We start from the raw sequence: 18,364 nt of genomic DNA, 5'->3' as shown, positions 1-18,364 counted from the left end.
ATATATATATATATATATATATATATATATATATATATATATATATATATATCAAAAAGACAATTAGGGTTTATCAATGCTGGATCACGTGGAGGACGCATGACTTACTAGAAAGTAAGAACGGCTTCCCTTATTCTCCTTCTTTAATCTTTGATAACCACGCTGAGATCCAAGGATAGAGTTCATCTTCACGCGCATTGATAGCGCGTGAAATACACCTGCCGACTTCCCTATATAAATTAACTAAGCAAGACTTTAAACTCACAGTGCCCTCTAACTGTCTCCATCTCCATCGCCTTCCGCTTTCCACATTTCGCCGCTCTTTGCTCTGCAACTTCAACTCACATCTCGCAAATGTGGCTTCTCTGGTGGCCGAAGAACAACGCCTCCGCCGGCGCCAAAACTTGCACATCCTCCTCCGCCGCCGTAACTGCGACTTCGCTCGCCAGGAAGGCCTCCTCCTCCAACTGCAACTGCTTCGCCAAACTGTTGCGCAAACTGAAGAAACGCAGCAGAGTACTCCGTAGCACCGCTGGAGAGAGCAGCAGCACCTTCCAATGCCGCTACGATCCTTTGAGCTACTCTCTCAACTTCGACACCAGCGGCTGCGGAGGCTTGTTAGATGAACATTACTATCAGTACTGCGCTTTCTCATCCAGATTCGCGTCCAATCCAGGAAATGTTTCTCATTCTGCTCCTGTTGTAACAGTCACTACTTCTCGCTAGCGCGATCTCTATCCCTAGCATTTTTCTTTCCCCTTTCTTTATCGACCTTTAACTTGTCTGCTACATCAGGTTGATTTTGATTATATATATAAATATATACGGTTCAAGACTTTCAGAGAGGGAAAAAGCACATTGAGATCGAGTTTAGATCATTTTTATTTCATACTCTTGTTTTCTCGTGGAATAATCGAACCAATAATTATGGCTTAAAGAGTGTCAGGATCGTATGATGTGTTCACATGAAAATCGTAGGGAAAAAGTGATGGATGGATAAAGGAATGATAGAGGGAAGAATCAAAATTTGTCAGAGTTCCAATTATGATCATGTCACTTTTGCTTCACAATCTTTTTCTTCAAAAAATAAAAAACTGAGCATTGGTTTAACTGAGAAAGGGGAATTAGTTTCCTTTTTCTTTTTGAGAACTGAAAATGTAGCAGAGAGCAAAGTGGAGTGGCATGTGAAAACTTGTACCATTTTGGCAGACAAAACTCCGTAATGAATGGTAGCAAATGTACAATACATTAGTTTTATGGCACAAACGGCTTGACTTCATGACTTGTGCTCGGAATGAGCTATGCACACAGGCTGTCTCTTGATAACTTTTCTTCCTTTCGAAGTGGTCAGTCAAATAAGAAAATCTCCTAAGAGATCACCACTAGAAAGTACCTCGATAGCATATTTGATATCCAAGAAAGGAAATGAATTAGATTTACAGTATAGCTTTGGAGTAAATGGTTCGGCCAAGGCTACGAATTTACACAAACTCAACAAAGTACAAGTAAGTGCTTTTGGTTCGGTTGAGCTGAATGTTTAACACATTTGCTTCAAACTTGTGAGGCAAGAATCAGATATGGATCAGACAAAAGAATGTGAAGGTTATTACAGGTCCACAACACGAGGAATACCCAAAGAGAGAACTATATTTGACATTTCTCTTCAAAAAAGCTTTACACAAGATAACATATTCTAATAATAACCCTACATTTACCAATGCATTTAACTCATTGGGGAATGCCTACAAAAATTCAAGCACATTGACATACAGCCTCGCGCACCACTAAAAAATGACTATACTGTTACACGTTCTTATTACAACTATAGTTCTTGGTCACTTTCATGACAATCCGAGACGGTCCCTTCAGACGATATTTCTTCCCCTTCCCCATCAGCTCTTTTGCTTCGTGAGGGGTCTGATTGTGTCTTACTCGAGTCGTTGCTTCCAGGGGAATCGGCTTTATCTTGATGGTACACATCTAATGAACTGAATGACAACCTCTGTTTTTTCCTTTTTCCTGACGAACCTTTAGAACCCAACAAATCATCATCTGGGTCATGGGAAGTTGATGGTGGGAGCTGCTTTTCAAGGATACTTGAGTTCAACTTCCCTGATACAGATGCCATATGTGAACCCGGAGTGACGCAAGAAGCAACTAACTGAAGAACCTCTGGGGATGGGGATAAGCTCATGCTTGTTTTCTTCTGCTGGTTCGTGTGCAGAGATGAGGATGATGGATTCATGTTCAAGTTCAGAGCAGGCATGCTGCGGTCAGATTCCAGACCTGGAAGCCTTGAAGTTCCTGCCACTTCCTGTGGCTGTGGATGCATGGCATGCGGCGAGGCCAATGAGATGGAGCAAGAAACAGTAGCATCTCCATGGGCAGGGCTCTCTTCAAGCTCCTCCTGCTGGCTGCTGCTTCCTACAACGTCAGCTGGAGAGTGTCTCAAAATAACCGATTTCCGTTTTCTTTTCTTCTTTAGAGCCCGTCTTGGATCTTTGGGTAAAGAGGGAGGTGGACCTGGGTTTACAAATGGGGGAATGCTAATAAACTTGTCCTCCCCATATAGCAAGCGAACTGATTGTGCAACCGCTGACACAGTGGGAGGCAGGTTAGGGTCTAGAGGCTTTGAAGAAACATTTACAGCTTCCCTGAGCCAATGAGGTAGTTTGTCCTTTGAAGAATTGCTATCCGTTACTTCTTCTTTGGAATTTGCTACACTGAGCCCCTTGCTGGGATGATCAGGCAGAAGTCCTGAACCATTTTCCAAGTTGCTAGGTGATTCATGAAATAGTTTCAAAGACCTATCCAAAAGACTAGGCAACTTCCCGTAGCTATCGAGAGCAGGTTCGTTATTCTCCTTTGCCTGTGTATCAAAGCTACGGGAGCCGTTTAAACCCAAGGAACCTAAGTGATTCGTTCCCAAGGGATTGAACATAAAAGGGTTTTCAACAGGCATGGTTGAATTAGTCCCTGATCGATCAGAAACTCCGGCTGAAGATTCTCCCGGAAAATATGTGTGATGGTTCCAGGTTGGTATGTTTGCAAATTGCTCACTTTGTAGACCATGTTGATCTGATGGTTCAAATCGAGGAAGGTTAGGAACAAGATCACCAAGACCCAGTTTAATATCTGTTAGATGGGTATGAAACTTTGGTCCTGTAACTAGTCTACTTCCATGCAGAGCCCGCGTCATCATCCCATCAGGGAGACTTGGAAACGGAGGAGATTTCTGTAATTTACTGTGCTTAGCTGATTTTGGCACCTGAGAAGCTGACCCATCTAAAATCTTTAGTTGCTCCTCCTCCCACCTGGATGACAAATCTTCTGAAGTTTTGTACCTCGAGAATTTCAGTCTAGGATCTTTAAGCATGGCGTCCCAGTTTCCCTTTCCATGCCTACGAACACCAATCCACAGAAAATCAAGTTCATCTTCTGACCAACCGTCTGCTTTTGGTTTTCTTCTGAAGTAGCTGCCTGATGCCGACCCAGTCCTTATCATTATGTTTTCGAGCACTTTCCTATGATTCTCAGGAAATGCAGAGAATGAAGGAAGCATTCGTCCCATACCCAAGGAGGGAGTTTCCTCATCTTGTTGATTGCCCCTAATAACATCTAGAGGAGGAAGCTTTAAATTAGGCAGCAAAGGTATAGTTGGAAGACAACCATTAACAGCTTCAACTCTGCTATCCAGGGACAAATTTGATAAGAAGTCAAGCCGTGCACTTGGCATGTTCTTCGATGGAATTGGATATCTGGGCAGCATTTTCTCGTCAAACGGAAAATTGGGTGGTGTCATCCTTTCCTGTAAACCAGAAATAGACTTATTGAATAACAGGAAATTCTGAAGTAATAGTTAACAGAGAAAGGCATCCATCTTAATAGGAAATTTACCTGAGCAAATAAAAGATGGCTGTGCACGCGTTCTGCTGATGCAGCTGCCAATTCCTTGTCTGGCACAGCCTCAGCACCACCGATATCAGTGCCACTTAAAGTTCCAGAACTGGGAGATAACTTAAATGGAAAATCAGGTCCAGCTCCTGTTCGGCTCTGCTTACCATTTGATCTCGACAAGTTCTTACGTGATGTCTCTAGCTGATTAGCATTGGGGGCACAAAGTCCAAGGACCGGCAACAAGTTGATCGGGACTGAGTTTGCATGACTGGTGCCCGGAAAATGTTGACTTGGTAGACAATTATCAGGAGACGAATAGCCTAATGGACCAACAGCAAGATCTAAATGATTGCTAATTTTATGCCTTGAAATTCTTCCCAGCCTCAAGGTTGAATCGATCCGGGTCTTTGGAGCATCTGCTGAGTGAACAAGTTTGTCATCCTCCAAGTCAAATACTGAAGTCCTGTCTTTATTAGTTTCCAATGATCCTGCTGCTTGATCTGGAGCGGCTGCATTGGTGTGAGGACACTGTGGATAAGGAAGTGACCCATGTAGAGTCACTCCCTCACGAGAGAAGGACTCTTCCAATGCGTTTCTTTTAGCAAGCCGTTCTTTCTGTCTAGCTCGTAGCTTAGTACTGTTCATCAAAATAAAAGGAATATATACAAAGTCAAATTTGTAAGTATTTTTTTTGTAAGAATAAAGTAGTACATAAAAGCGTAAAATTCTGCTCTACCGGGGTTACGTATCTATGAAGTAACGAGCCTGTTTTATTGAATAATCAAAGATTGAAATGGATTACAATAGAGTTCCTATTAAGAGAATAATGTTTCATACTATATTTTCCCTTCACAAGATAAGAACAATGAGACAGGTAAGAATTGTTGAAAATGTTGAACTTACTATTTTTCTTTTAAAGCTCGTCCTGCTGGAGTATATTCCCTCTCTGGCTCTGGTTCCGGTTCTTTTTCTTCTTCACCCCCACTCTGCTTTCACAAATTAACAATGATGATTAATACACATTGTGTAGATGACAAAACAGTGTAAATCACTCAAAAAGATCATTTTGAGATGTATGGAAGCTTGTTGCAAATCGCTCAACCTCCCTCCGTTTTAACTTATTTGAAAAAAAATCAGAAAATTGTTGTATGACTTAATCTCCTTGGAGGAGAGGGTTGAATAGGTTGGTATTTGGAAGTATAATGTTAATACAAATCAGGGATGTCTATAAATGGATACTGCACACACTAAAAAGAAGCGGTTAATAGAAACCAGGGATATGGAAGTACCTCACTCAATGTTTCACTAGGATGAGGAGCATATGCTTCCCTGTAAGAAACAGCTTTACGGAGGCGTTTCCCACGCCCAAGAGCTGCTTCCTCCTCACTCTGATACTTCTCCCATCTATATTCCGAACAAGCAACGGTTAACACAACTTATCATCTTCCATCACTATATAACAAATCAAGTGAGCTCATACTAATAACAGGCAAACAAGTTTTACCTGATCCGCAAAAGTCTGTCCCATTCATTTTCCTCAGCAACTATCAACCCAATATCCTCTTTCCTTTCTGAATTTTGTGCACAAATATCATCGGTTACGCCAATCGGTGATTCCGCTCCACCTTGTTCTTCTGCTGGTTCATCATTCCAATCGACCGACTAATGGGAATACAAATTGGGAATTTCTAATTAACAACAGAACAATTATAGACTCGGAATTTTTTAAGCCAAAAATAAATATCAATCTATTATGTTCGTGCTACGAATTGCTATAAAATTTAGCTAGTATAAGAAAAATTATAACCTTCACGGTGCCGAGCATGTCGTTCTCTGTATCAGCTTCAGCAGTTTCAGTTGCGTCAGATTGAAGGTTCGAACGGTCTAGCAGTCTCAAAATTGCATTTTCATCCCAAACAATCTTATTGCCACTATCTGTACATTTATCCTTGTAGACGTCCCCCAGGGAACCAGTCCTCTTCTTATGCTTATGCTCCATATCTGTCACCGCCTCATCCTTGCTATTACTATTTTCAACTGCGTCCTTCCCACTACTGATGGTTGAATCGCTAAATAATTCTTCTGTACCCCATTTCAAAATATCTTCTACTTCCTTTTGGGATCCTGACTTGTTTACAAAAAGCTGATCAAGCATCAATTTCTTCTTAGCAAGCTGCAAAATGCGTTCTTCAACACTAGCACGAACTACAAGTCGGTATACCAAAAGTCTATTCGACTGACCAATTCGATGTGCTCGATTCATAGCTTGGATATCCGCATGCGGATTAAAATCAGAATCATAAATAATAACAGTGTCAGCAGTTGCCAAGTTAATACCAAGGCCACAAGAGCGTGTTGATAATAGAAAAACAAATCGACTCTTATCTTGGTTAAAGCGTGTAATTGCAGCTTGACGATCTCCCACTGAAACAGAGCCATCTACTCTCTCAAATGTCTTAGGCCCAAATTCTATGGTCAAGTAATCTTCGAGGATATCAAGAAGCTTAGTCATCTGGGAAAATAGTAGAACTCTATGACCCTCCTTATGTAAAATTTTGAGCATTGAATGCAACAACGTCAACTTGGCTGAAGCTTTTATCCGCATTTCATGAAGGAACTCTACAGAACCAGATTCAGGTTCGGTGCCTGGTATAAGATATGGGTGATTGCAGACTTTCCGTAATTGCATCACAATATTTAGCATGGACTGTTGTGCAACACCCTTCCCAATATTTCGTAGTAGCTGATAGTTTTTTGTCAGCATCGCACGATAATATTCAGCTTGGATAGATGATAGCTCAACGGGAACCATTCTTTCCGTCTTAGGAGGAATATTTTGCATCGCATCTTTTTTAAGCCTTCGAAGCATATGTGGAGCAACAAGTTTTTTCAGTTCTTCCACCTTTTCGGCAGTTGTAAGGTCATTAAACTTCTCCTCAAATGAAGATAAAGAAGGAAATGAAGCTGGCTGCAAGAAGTTAAGTAAGTTATACATCTCACCGAGGTTGTTTTGCAGAGGTGTACCAGTCAACAGAACACGATGTTGGAAAGAAAACGTATTAAGCAAGCTGAAAAGCTTACTTCCAGAATTCTTCAAACGGTGGCCTTCATCTACCACAAGTACTTCCCAGGGAACCCCACGAAGATAAGAAGAATCAACTAGAACCATTTCATACGTAGTCAAAAGANAAGAACCATTTCATATGTAGTCAAAAGAACATTAAATTTAAAGGATTCGGTTTTCTTATTCGACTGACTCGGATTGCTGGCATGCCATTCGTATTGACGGATAGTTGCTCTTGCCTTCGCACCACCGTGGTACTCCACAACATTCAAGTTTGGGGCCCATAAAGCAAATTCAGAAAGCCAATTAGGCATTGTGGAGAGTGGGACCAAAACTAAGCAAGGGAGTCTAGCTTTAAACTCGGAATATAATGATGAAATAAAAGCACAAGCTGATACTGTTTTTCCAAGTCCCATCTCATCAGCAAGGATTACATTTTTTGACTTGTACCAGCATTTCCTCAACCAGTTGAGAGCTTCAAGTTGATGAGGAAACAATGAACCCCCTTGGAGTTCCTTAGGTTGCTCAGTAAGAGTAGCTATCTCAAACTGTGAGTCGCCATATTTCTTAGGTAAAATTTCCTTTGAAGAGTCCTTTTCAATTGTTTGCTGCTCAAAGTCATTGAACAATTGGATCAGATGTTGAGATTCTTTTAGAACAGATTCTTCTAATTTTTCCCAAGTGCATTCATCGTAAGGAAGGCCACTCCATTTTATAAATGCTTCAAGACCACCATCTTTGCAAGAACGGAGAGAAATAACTCGCTGGGGCTGCTTCCATCGATCCTCACATATATTAATGACAGCAGTCCCATATTTTGCCTTGTAATTTTCAAGTTTTCTCTTTGCTAAAACTTTCAGATGAGACTCAGAAATCCAGGTGTTATGGATATGAGACCTACCAACCCACTTCACTAGAAATTCATAATGTATGGTCTCAGCATTCCTACAAGCAGTATCAGGTAACAAGGAATCTTCTATTTTATTCTCCACACAGCTCCTGATACCTATTACTGCTGTATCACCTTCTGTTATATTATTGGTTTCAAAAGAAGCAACCGTTTCACACACTTTAAGAACATCATTTCCATTAGAACTTCTCAAGCTAATGCCAACATTCTCCTCTGAGATGTTATTTTCCATTGTTCTATCCTGTTCTTCTAACGTTATAGAAGATTCATCTCGATTTTCACTATTCAACGCTGTAGTACAGCAATCAATATTTCCCTTGCTCGACACATCCAGGGCCTTACCTTTTCTTGATTCTTTGTTCACAGATCTTCTATATACCTGTAACTTATCTACCTTTGTATCATTTTTCAAGCTTTCTTCCATATCAACACTTGGACCTACATTCTCTTGATCCTTGATAACATTTTCTGTTCCAACATCTAAAACATCATCAAATGCCGATTTATCTCCAATTTCTCTGGCTTCTTCTGGATTTAGAAGGTCGTCAGGATGGTCATTAATCACAATCTCAGGTAAATATGAGGATTCCTTACTATTACCTTGAACACGACACCCTAAAACTCGATCAACCTGAGATGTTAACCCAGAAAAGGAAAAACAAACAGTGAGAGCATTGTCAGTTTGTTACCTAAGAAACCTAAAAGAGACGAGAAATGTCTGCCATTGAAACATATAGAATTTCACTTTTAGTAGCATAATCATTTACCTGTAACGTCTCACCATCCAGTCCAATTTCACATACCAACATGCCATCGACATGACTTGATACTTTATCAAGCTCGACCAACTTATCTCTGTCTTCAACAGGGGGTTTCTGCATTAAGAAAATGTGATCACTCCCGTATTACAAATCATTTGACAGAAAAACACAATCGGTTCACTTCAGGGGAAAAGAAGTATGAACGTAGGTACAAGAGAGCAGAAAAATGTCAAACTCCAGTAAACTTATAATTCATGCATTCACATCCCAAGAAGCACAAATGAAACAATGGAAGTATTGAAGGTACCTCATCTTTTCCCTCAAGATCTGTGTTCTTGGTCCCAACCTCTTCCTTCGAAGAGGAAGTAGGTATCTCATGGTCAACATGTTTCTGTTTCCGTACGGATTTACTATTTCCAGGACTAGGAGCTTCTACTTTGCATCCAAGTTTTTTTGAAGTGCTAGTTACACACGTTGCCTTTCCAGTCTTATGCTTCTTTTGACCAACATCTTTATTAAACTTCTTTTTCCTTTTCCTAGTCTCCTTCCCCGCAGCAGTAACTGCAAGAACAAGGTTCTTACTCGGAGATGCATCCTCACAAGAAATTCCAATCTTGTTCTCAAGAATATCAAGATTTTTATCAGGAACTTCATCACATGGTTCTAATTTTTCAGCTTTTGAGTGAGGTGAAATCTCCGTAACAGCAGGAACCGACTTTTCTTCCATTTGAGAGTCTGATTGGGATGCATTGCATACCTTTTCATCATCAATATTGGCAGGAGAAGAAACACTTGCAACAGTATTACCATCTGATGGATGAATTGGCTTGGCATTACAAGACAAGTCCATACTGGAGGTGGCTGATTTCCTAGCTAAAGTCTTCACTTTATGAGCTAAGATTGATTTTCTCTTGCTGGAGGATCTCTTCTTGGCAAGAATGGAGCTTCCAAATATCCGGGACACTTTCTCAGTGACAGAAGACTTGATTCCATTTTTGCATTTTGTACTAACAACTTTTGTTCTTGCTCGCTTAGATATGGTGTCCAGACAGCTTGTGGCATCTAATGGTAAATCATTCTTCTGATTGCAGCTTGGACAATGCCACTTACCCATGGGGATACGCTTCAATAAATATCAGATTCATGCAAAAGTTAGACCAGAGCATTGCAAATCTTTACAATGTAAATAGACAATCTTGGAAAAACAGTTAATTTTAATGTAAAGCCCGCAGGAGAAAGACTAAATGTCTGTACCAATAGCAAATTAAAGATTGAATCAACAAACCTTAAGGGGTGGATTAAGACACTGAAGATGGTAGGTCCTTGGACAGCTGTCACAGCATAACAAGTTCCCACCAAGATCACAGACCACGCATTCGAAGAAATACTGGATCAACAAATAATAAGCATATTCAACTTGGAGAGGCAAGTGCATATCTATTGCCTAATATTAGCATTTAACCATAAAATATAAGGAACAAAGTTGAATGGCATAAAATAATTCACAATCAAGAGAACTTTTTCATTAAAAAGGAAAGATGGAGACAGTATACTCAAGGTTCATACTCCCAGTAATCATCATTTAATCATCGTTTAAAGATAACCATTTATCCCGCATGCTAGAACATTACCTTATATTAAAAGACTTGTAGCAAAAAACTAATCAGAGCTATTCTAATTAGACAGAAAAAAGAACTCATTACTCACCCCATCATTTCCTTTCTTCTTGGATGAAAACTGATCACAACGTACCTCACTTTTCACCTTCCCTTTAGCCAAAGAAATACTTCTAGGGGATTCTATTGCAAGTGACCTGTCATCCCTTTTGTTGTGAAGATCAGTAGCAGAAGGAAGCTTTCTCCTTTTGCGTTTCATGACCCAGTTTCTACTAATAACTTTACTACTCGATGATTCATCCTCATTCATCCCTTAACCCTGCGTCTTGAAAAAAATACAGGTACCACATCGTGAGTTGACATAAAGGTCAACCAGGGCAGAGCATCTAGAAAGCGCAGTCGCTTTAAATTTGATGTTCGACAGAGCATCTAGAAAACATAGTCTCTTACACTTCAAAAATATATTTTTTCTCATATAAAAATAAAAGTTTTCGTTGAAGAAACAAGAAACAATTTTGGGCAGGATACGAATGCACCTTCCATATCCACCTATACCAAAGCCATTTTTTAAACAATAGCAATATTATCCATTATAAGTTACACGTACTATCATAATATCACTTTCTTTTATGAAAAAACGGAACATGTGACCAAGTAATACTTCCTTTTTGCATTTATTTTTAGGGCACTCTTTCATTTTAATACAAACAAACGGATGTACTTGCATCATTTTAATTCGTTAATTTACGTGAATCCATACTTCCTCTAATCAGTCGAATTAAAAAACGCCCTAATTCATAACCAAAAAAAAGTATGACAATTTTAAAAAATCATTCATAAATACCAATTTTAAATCCACATTTATCCTTAAAAACCAACAGCTAAATTTTGATCCACTCTATGACCCCTCGTTCCTTCATCTTGCAAGAAATTCCCGATTTTCTTCCAATCCCTTGAGCTACCTTAAAAATGTAAAGCAAAGCAAAACCTAACAGACAAGAGTTAGCCGACCACCCATAAAAGGGCATCTTTTGCTCTCATCATCAGGCCTATTATACCACAGCCATCAGCAGAAATTTCACACAACTAGTATGACAATTGATTCTTTTTTGAATTACGTGAGTACCGAAGCTAGCTTCCACGTAACTCAATTAATCCCGCGGGAAAAATGTTTGATCCTTCTTAGCTAACAAGAAAATCATAAGATTTTATCTTAGATATATGGCCAGCATAGGAATTAAACTTATTTCCCTAAAGTTCCTCTACCCTTCTCACGTGCTCCAACAACTAAGCCGATTTATGGTAATGTAGTAAGATCGGGGATTGAGTCTTGAAAACAAAGGACACCCATCAATCCCACACTTTCCATCTACCAACAAACTTTTGACCATGATAATATCTATACCCCAAAAGATCCAAAACGAATAAACCAAGTTATTTAAACAAGCCATGAGAAGAGAAACTTCCCCTCTCAAAGCAGACAAGCATACTATTATCCAGCAATCCACTATTACTTTGAGCTTAACACTAGTCAAATCATCGACAGAGCTCAACCTCTGTGAACTCAAATGGAACTGAAGTTATTACAAGAAATTTACTCCAAGAGTTTTATGCTTGGAAAGAGGCCTCAAGATACTAGTTCAACCCAGAATTAATACGCTGCGATTTAGAGTTCCCTGAACAGAAGTATGTGTGTGTACTGGGAACAAAAACGTAAAGCAGGTGCCATTCCCATTAGCATGCTAACACGGTTGATGATCATGACTAGGCTAGCTAAGCAGAAAATTAAATCTTTTGTTTTAGCAATATGCAGATTAACAAAATGGAGCGTGGGGAACAAATCAACACATACATTGTAACATTAGCAATATGCAGATTAGCCAGAAGAGAAGCAACTATTGCATTGACACAGGTTACTGTCAAGAAGAGCAAACCAGAAGCCCAGAATATGAGAAGCACCCAATGCTGCAAATGCAGAGTATCCACAATGACAAAACTGAAAAGATGATAAAAGTTGAGCAACCTGGGCATGCACTAAAATGAACATACTTAACCCCAAACCCCCATTGAGTAACCAATTATCATGCAATAGTGAAGAACCCAATTACCAAACCCTTCAAAAATATGAAGTTGGAACAACAATCAAAAGTTAAAGAACAAAACATTAGCGGAATCAAGGAGTCCATGTATACAAAGTGGGAGGAAAGGGTAGATGGGGTAAGCTGAAATTGCAGGATTTGAGAAAGAGCGAAGCATATTGGGCAATAATAGATGAGTAAATTAAGGAAAAAAGAGAGTAAGGCAGAAAAATTAAGAAGGGTAGAAGGCATACCTGTGGATCAAAAGCGAAAACAGAGCATGATAGTATGTGATTAAGGGGGGGAGGAGAGTAAAGGGGCAAAAGGAGGTTGGAGAGTTAGGGCTCGAAGAGTTGGGGATGAGAGAAGGGGAGAGAGAAGAATGAAAGAGACAGATGTGGGAGACAGATGAATAAATAGAGAGAGAAGCACATACACACACACACACAAATACGGAATCGCCGGGGTCATAGGACGGGGTTACACTCTGACATGGCAGAGGAGAGAGAGATTGACATTGTGGATTGTATACGTTGGTGTTGGGTTTTGGGTTGTTGTTGCTGTTGATGTTGTTGCTGTTGAAGCCTCCCAGGAATCCCAATCCACTGGATTCTCGCCACGTGTCATCTATACAGCCTTAACGCACTTGCCTTCAGCCACCACTTTGCCCACTTTCCTTTTCCTTTTTCCTCCTCGCCATTCCCTCTCTCTCTCTCTCTCGCTTCCTCGAACCACACAGAGAAGAAACCCAAACCAGAGACGAACTTCTCTTCTCTTCTCTTCTCTTCTTTTATTCTCTCTTCTCTTCTCTTCTGCCTCATCCTCCTCATTCAACAAATCGATCGCCGCTCTTCAATAACAGATCGTCTTCTGTTCATGATTTTAACAATTCAGTTTCAAGCAGAGGCGGCCGCCATTAAAGCATTTCGCAGGAGGATCCCGTTTGCATGGCGGCAGAAGGGGCGTAAGTTGGGGGAATTTGTATATTACTTAATGATGGGCCTGGAAATTAATGAAATTGCCTCTAATTTTGATCTCTGCCCATGCATCAACACGGAACACACATCCCGCCTACTTACTTGCCTTCCTCTTATTACCCAAAATATAAATTAGTTAGCCACAATCTGGATTGCTATCATACCTTTTATCTACCTCCGAATATCTTGCTTTACATATCAAATGTGGCAACGCCTTCCCTTCAAAACTTTCGAAACATTTTTTCTAATTACGTCGGACCAACCCATATGTGATCAAATCAACAAAGCGTTTCATAATAAATTATAACCTATCACTTTATCAAAATAATAGATGCACACATTTTATTTTTTAATTTTATGAGGTTAAATGTAAATTTAAAGGAAGATACATAGATTCTCCCTTCCATAATTGTTGAATTAAATAAACCATAAATTCACATTTTTAACCAATCCCATTCATATATATATATTTTTTACAATAATTATTACGTTAATTACAAAAACATTTACATTTATATATATATTTATGCACACCTTTTCAAGAAACTGTCTTTTTTTTTTCCCTCTCTAAAAAACCCTTAGGTTGTGTCAACAATTATATTATATTGTTTCCATGCTTGAATTTCCTTCCAGAAAAATGAAAAAAGAATATCCTTGGTTGGGATGTAAATTGTGAAACAACCTACCCTCTAAGTCTTGACCATAAAATGTATCTTACTTTCAGTCATAATATCACTCAGATTCCATTTCGAGATGTTTCAATTTCTTAAAAAAAAAAAAAAAAAAAAAAAAAAAAAAAAAAAAAAAAAAANGAGAAGTCGAACTTTTAACCTCTCAATTGACTATATATTTTGATCGGTTGAAATATGTTCAGGCAGATAACTTTTTTACCTTAAAAGTCTTCTGAGCTTCTAATTGAGCTTCTAAATAAGTTGTAATAATCATACCATAGGCATAGGTATAAGTATAGATGTGAGTGTTTGGAAATAGTTGGGTATTTGCCATTTCAACAAATTATTGCGAATGCATGACGTTTCCATCAATTTCACAAAGCTTACAAGTCTTTCCCTGGCCCCCATTTCTTCAATCTCACCACCACATCAAAAGCCCATTCCAACTACTTATAACCTACAATAAAAACATTTAACAAGTTATAATTGGTAGAAATTAACATAATATTACACAAAGGACACCTATGTTTTAACTTGTACAAATACAACACTCAGATTATTGAACTACATTCAATAAAAGTAAATAGAATTATATTATACTCAACAAAACATTAAATCATATACAGTCAAATACCACAAACAATTTGATTTGGTAATTGTAATACACAAACCATTTGTTAAGCAAACACTTAAGTCCTCTTACCTATGTTTTGTTATCAAATCAAGTTTTGAAAACTAAAAGAAAATAGTTTTTAAGAACTTATATTTGTTTTTATAATTTGATTAAGAATTCAAGTGCTTTTTCAACATAGATTGAAAATCACATCCGAAAAATTGGAAGGAAATAAATATAAATTTTATAAACTAGTATCTATTTAAATAATTATGAAGGCCGAGTGATTGATATTTTTCAAAGTTGGACCACTTCTAAAGTTTTTGGATGAATTAAGGGAAAGGGGGCATTGAGTGGTGACAGTACCTGAACTGATGGCTGATAGCACTGTTTTATGTTCATATTGGTATTTCTTGCACCAATGCATTAGCCCTGTGCACGTACACCACAGTATTACTAATACCTGCAAAAGCCTCACAGAAGTAGATTAATTAAAATGCATCAACACTTTGTTCTGTGGCTTTCCTGGGCTGCGAGGAGACTTGAGTTGACATGTGGAAGAAAGAGACAGACAACATATAGTACACTATATCTCTTAACCTGTTTGAAATGATTTTTAAAACCTTTAAAAATATTTAGAACGTCAACTTAATTTTGACCACAATTGAAAGTACAATCTAACCTAAAAAGTGCATTATGAATACAACTTAAGTCGATTGGGCCCGAGTCTAACAACGTCAGGTTGGTTCATCAACTTTTGCCATTAGCTTGACTTCAATCAACCCGAACCAAATTCAAATCATTAGGTTAGGCACAACTCCTCTCTAGGCCTAATTCAACTCGTTTAAATTTGCCTCTCTGTAACTACGAGCATATATAATATACTCTTGCACCAGAAAGATCGAGGATTATGGATAAATGTAACTGATAGCAATGGCAAGAGTGAGCTCTGTTGACCACCTGTGATCATGAAAAATACAGAGCAAAAATAAAATTAAATAAAAAATTAAATAGCAGGGTGGGGTAGCAAATCTAACAAATATAGACCTGGTATTTAGGTTGTCAGAAAATCAAACCACAGGGCTGCTCCGAGGTGGAACATACTAAGAAGTCCAAAACTTATCATTCATGAATCTAACTTCAGATTCCTTTGTACAACTGATATTTAATTGCGAGAAATGATGCATCTGAAAGTATTTTGGAGTATAACATAGAAGATCCGGATATTTTTAGCCAAAACTAAAGGATGGTATGACAGAAAATGCATTACATAGTTCTCAGCTTCTCACAATTAGCCAAAATATTTACCTAGAAGAGACAACTCAACATATTGTCTAAGAAAACTATATCCTTCCGTGGCAATCCCAAAACACTAGAAAATTTTAATAATTCCATCACAAAAACATGAACTGATGTGAAAGCGACTAGTTGTATTATCTTTGCTTGATTTATAAAAGATCGATGTTTTTCTTGTCATTAAATCTACCAAAAGTCATGTTGAAACTGGAAATCAAATAAATATGCAGTAGGTCGGTTTATTCTTTTCTCGTAAAATAATTCCAATAAAAGTCGCAATTACTATTCTGTTGCCCTCATACTACGACGAAAATGGCCCCCCATACAGCCATCATCTGTATGTGGCACAAAACTAGAAATTCTAGCCAATAAAAAGTACCTCAAGAGTATCAGTACATACAGATGATGCGGCAACCTAAAAGACTAGAAGAACTCCAACCCAGTAATATATCCATAATACTAAGACTATTGTTTTATACGTGCCAATTAAGTTGCATATTGCCAAAAAAAATTCAAACACGTTACAGAACTAAAACAAAAGAGAATCAGTATACTGTTTACGTAAGACTAGAACTATGACTTGAAACATGAATTTCAGGTCCAGATAAGAATATGGAACAATGGAAGTAAGGCAATCTATATGTCATAATTGTACCTCCGTTCACCGCCACTTTGACCCAGTATGCGCCTCAGGAAGATGATGGAAAAGTCGCAGATTACGGAAGCTGGCAGGTCAGATTTGTGAATAAAAAACAATAAACTAAGACGAAGAATAAATGAACCTATCTCAACCCTCATGTTAATGGTACTGAGAATTCATCTGAACTTCACATTTACTCCAGAGAACCATTTTGCACGTCACCAGCTTGACCAGTTGAAAATGACAGATGAAGGTCCATCAGGCCTAGAAAATTTGTCTGAAAAAAAAGCCCCCATCAGACAGTTGTTCTGAAAAGGATGGCTGGGCTCTCAAAATCGAAGGAAATAAATTTAGAAAATATTAATAAATACAACCAATTGACTGACTCTCTATCCCCACCAAAACATTAACAACTTCATCGAGAATCAAGAATATGAATTATAAATACTCGGGCAAGAAGGGGATTTAACTTGAAACTAATAACTTTTGATAATCACTTCAGTTTCTAATTTCTACATGAGCTGCAATATACTATTCCAATTCACAAAAGACAATACTATAGTGACGTACAGTTAACTGTCCTCCCTGTGCAATATGTGGCCCAGCCAAATGCACGTGCACATTAAGTACCTGAACTTGCACATGTGACATTTCGTAGGTTCATATATTGAAGTGGAGTTCCCTCAACATTAGAGTAACCGAATCCAACCATCTTTTTTTAGGTGTCAAATGGCGTAACTCCTCCATATTCGAGCTTACAAGAATGAGGTATGGCTGGACATCTTTGTGTATTCATTACCTTTTTCTTTCTAGGATTCTATGAACTGGTTTGTCATTCAATTCCATTGTATGCCATATCCCAAGAAGTTTAGAAGGATAGATATAAATAGAACTTAAATCAGTAACTCTTCTCTAAATTTTTAGAAGTCCCTAAAGGTGACCAAAAAAGACAGAGTTCAAAGTGGCTTCAACAGAAACATAAAACAAGAATGAGTTTTCAAAATCTAGCGACAGAAACATAAATCAAGAGGCCCCACCTAAACGCGTGCGTTATAGTGGGATTTTTAAAACACATGCTACCTCTAAAGCCATGATCTGTTCCCACACACTTGCATATGATTACAAAAATTTAAGTACACATCCCATACAAAAGTTTTGGCCAACGTACGTTCTCAAATTTCGACCATTGTTACTAAATCATTGAAACCATTCTCACCTTCTCACAAGCCAGAGGAATGGGTGACAAGTAGCCTTCAGATCAGACACTTTAGTCAATCTCATGGAAACCTTTACTTTAACCGATTACATCTGCAAGTCACCAACACATAATAGTTCTGCATCACCATCCTGCGCTACACTACTCCTCTCGTGACTCTCCATTTCTTAATGTTGCTTAACCTGTGAAATAGTAATAGTATCGATGTGCTGAAGCAAGAGATGTTCATCCGCAAATGAAGAACTGAAAGAAAAGGGACGCGAAGGTTATTGCAGACACCCTCTCTGCAATAGGAGATTCAAGATATAAAGCAGCTAAAATTAAACTAACCTCTCAAGTAGTTAAAATTTACTGAAGTCTCATTAAAACATCCATGAGATAAAATGCACGAATGCGTCTAATGGCTTTAAGAACATCTGGAATTCAAAGAACTAGTGCAGGGGAAATTATAAAGAGAATAGTATTACTTACAAGTTACCGCGGCCCAAGAGAGAGTTCCAATATCCAGGAGGGTGTCGTCCCTGATCTCCACGAATAATAAAGAAAGGTCTAATCATTCTTCACTAAAAAAAAAAAAAAAAAAAAAAAAAAAAAAAAAAAAAAAAAAAAAAAAAAAAAAAAAAAA

General features: G+C 38.3%; 2 protein-coding genes and 1 long non-coding RNA gene across 14 annotated transcripts in view; 1 reads left to right on the top strand and 2 right to left on the bottom strand.

Annotated features, from left to right (window-relative positions):
* Nucleotides 1–354: 354 nt before the first annotated feature.
* Nucleotides 355–726, top strand: LOC111803650. The gene has a single exon (XM_023688160.1). It carries the CDS (start codon nucleotides 355–357, stop codon nucleotides 724–726), a length of 372 nt encoding a protein of 123 aa, XP_023543928.1.
* Nucleotides 727–1,560: 834 nt separating this feature from the next.
* On the bottom strand, nucleotides 1,561–13,040 carry LOC111803139 (protein CHROMATIN REMODELING 4-like). Its single transcript, XM_023687423.1, is given in 13 exon segments — nucleotides 1,561–3,808; nucleotides 3,898–4,534; nucleotides 4,801–4,883; nucleotides 5,187–5,301; nucleotides 5,402–5,559; nucleotides 5,705–7,111; nucleotides 7,114–8,502; nucleotides 8,639–8,746; nucleotides 8,940–9,755; nucleotides 9,918–10,019; nucleotides 10,340–10,573; nucleotides 12,101–12,213; nucleotides 12,581–13,040. Coding segments are annotated over 11 exon segments (7,020 nt in total). The 5' UTR covers nucleotides 10,559–10,573; nucleotides 12,101–12,213; nucleotides 12,581–13,040; the 3' UTR covers nucleotides 1,561–1,822.
* A 1,130-nt stretch (nucleotides 13,041–14,170) lies between these two features.
* LOC111804544 overlaps nucleotides 14,171–18,364 on the bottom strand; it is a 5,362-nt gene continuing 1,168 nt past the window's right edge. For 4 of the 12 annotated variants that reach the window (XR_002816526.1, XR_002816527.1, XR_002816530.1 and 1 more), the window contains 4 exons: nucleotides 18,211–18,302; nucleotides 17,740–17,982; nucleotides 14,954–16,800; nucleotides 14,171–14,431 (listed from right to left, as the gene is read on the bottom strand). This is a non-coding gene — a long non-coding RNA (uncharacterized LOC111804544). Of the gene's footprint in view, nucleotides 14,432–14,953; nucleotides 16,801–17,739; nucleotides 18,024–18,210; nucleotides 18,303–18,364 lie in introns of all 12 variants that reach the window. The other 8 variants (XR_002816532.1, XR_002816533.1, XR_002816534.1 and 5 more) reach the window with 7 other exon arrangements.

The sequence above is a fragment of the Cucurbita pepo genome, chromosome LG10 (assembly GCF_002806865.2).
Source record: "Cucurbita pepo subsp. pepo cultivar mu-cu-16 chromosome LG10, ASM280686v2, whole genome shotgun sequence".
NCBI lineage: Eukaryota > Viridiplantae > Streptophyta > Magnoliopsida > Cucurbitales > Cucurbitaceae > Cucurbita > Cucurbita pepo.
Note: the sequence above shows the minus strand (reverse complement) of the source record. Positions and strands in the feature narration are given on the sequence as shown.

Bases quoted from the DNA above. Each gene is read 5' to 3' on its own strand.
- LOC111803650 (XM_023688160.1), top strand. From the start codon at position 355: ATGTGGCTTCTCTGGTGGCCGAAGAACAACGCCTCCGCCGGCGCCAAA.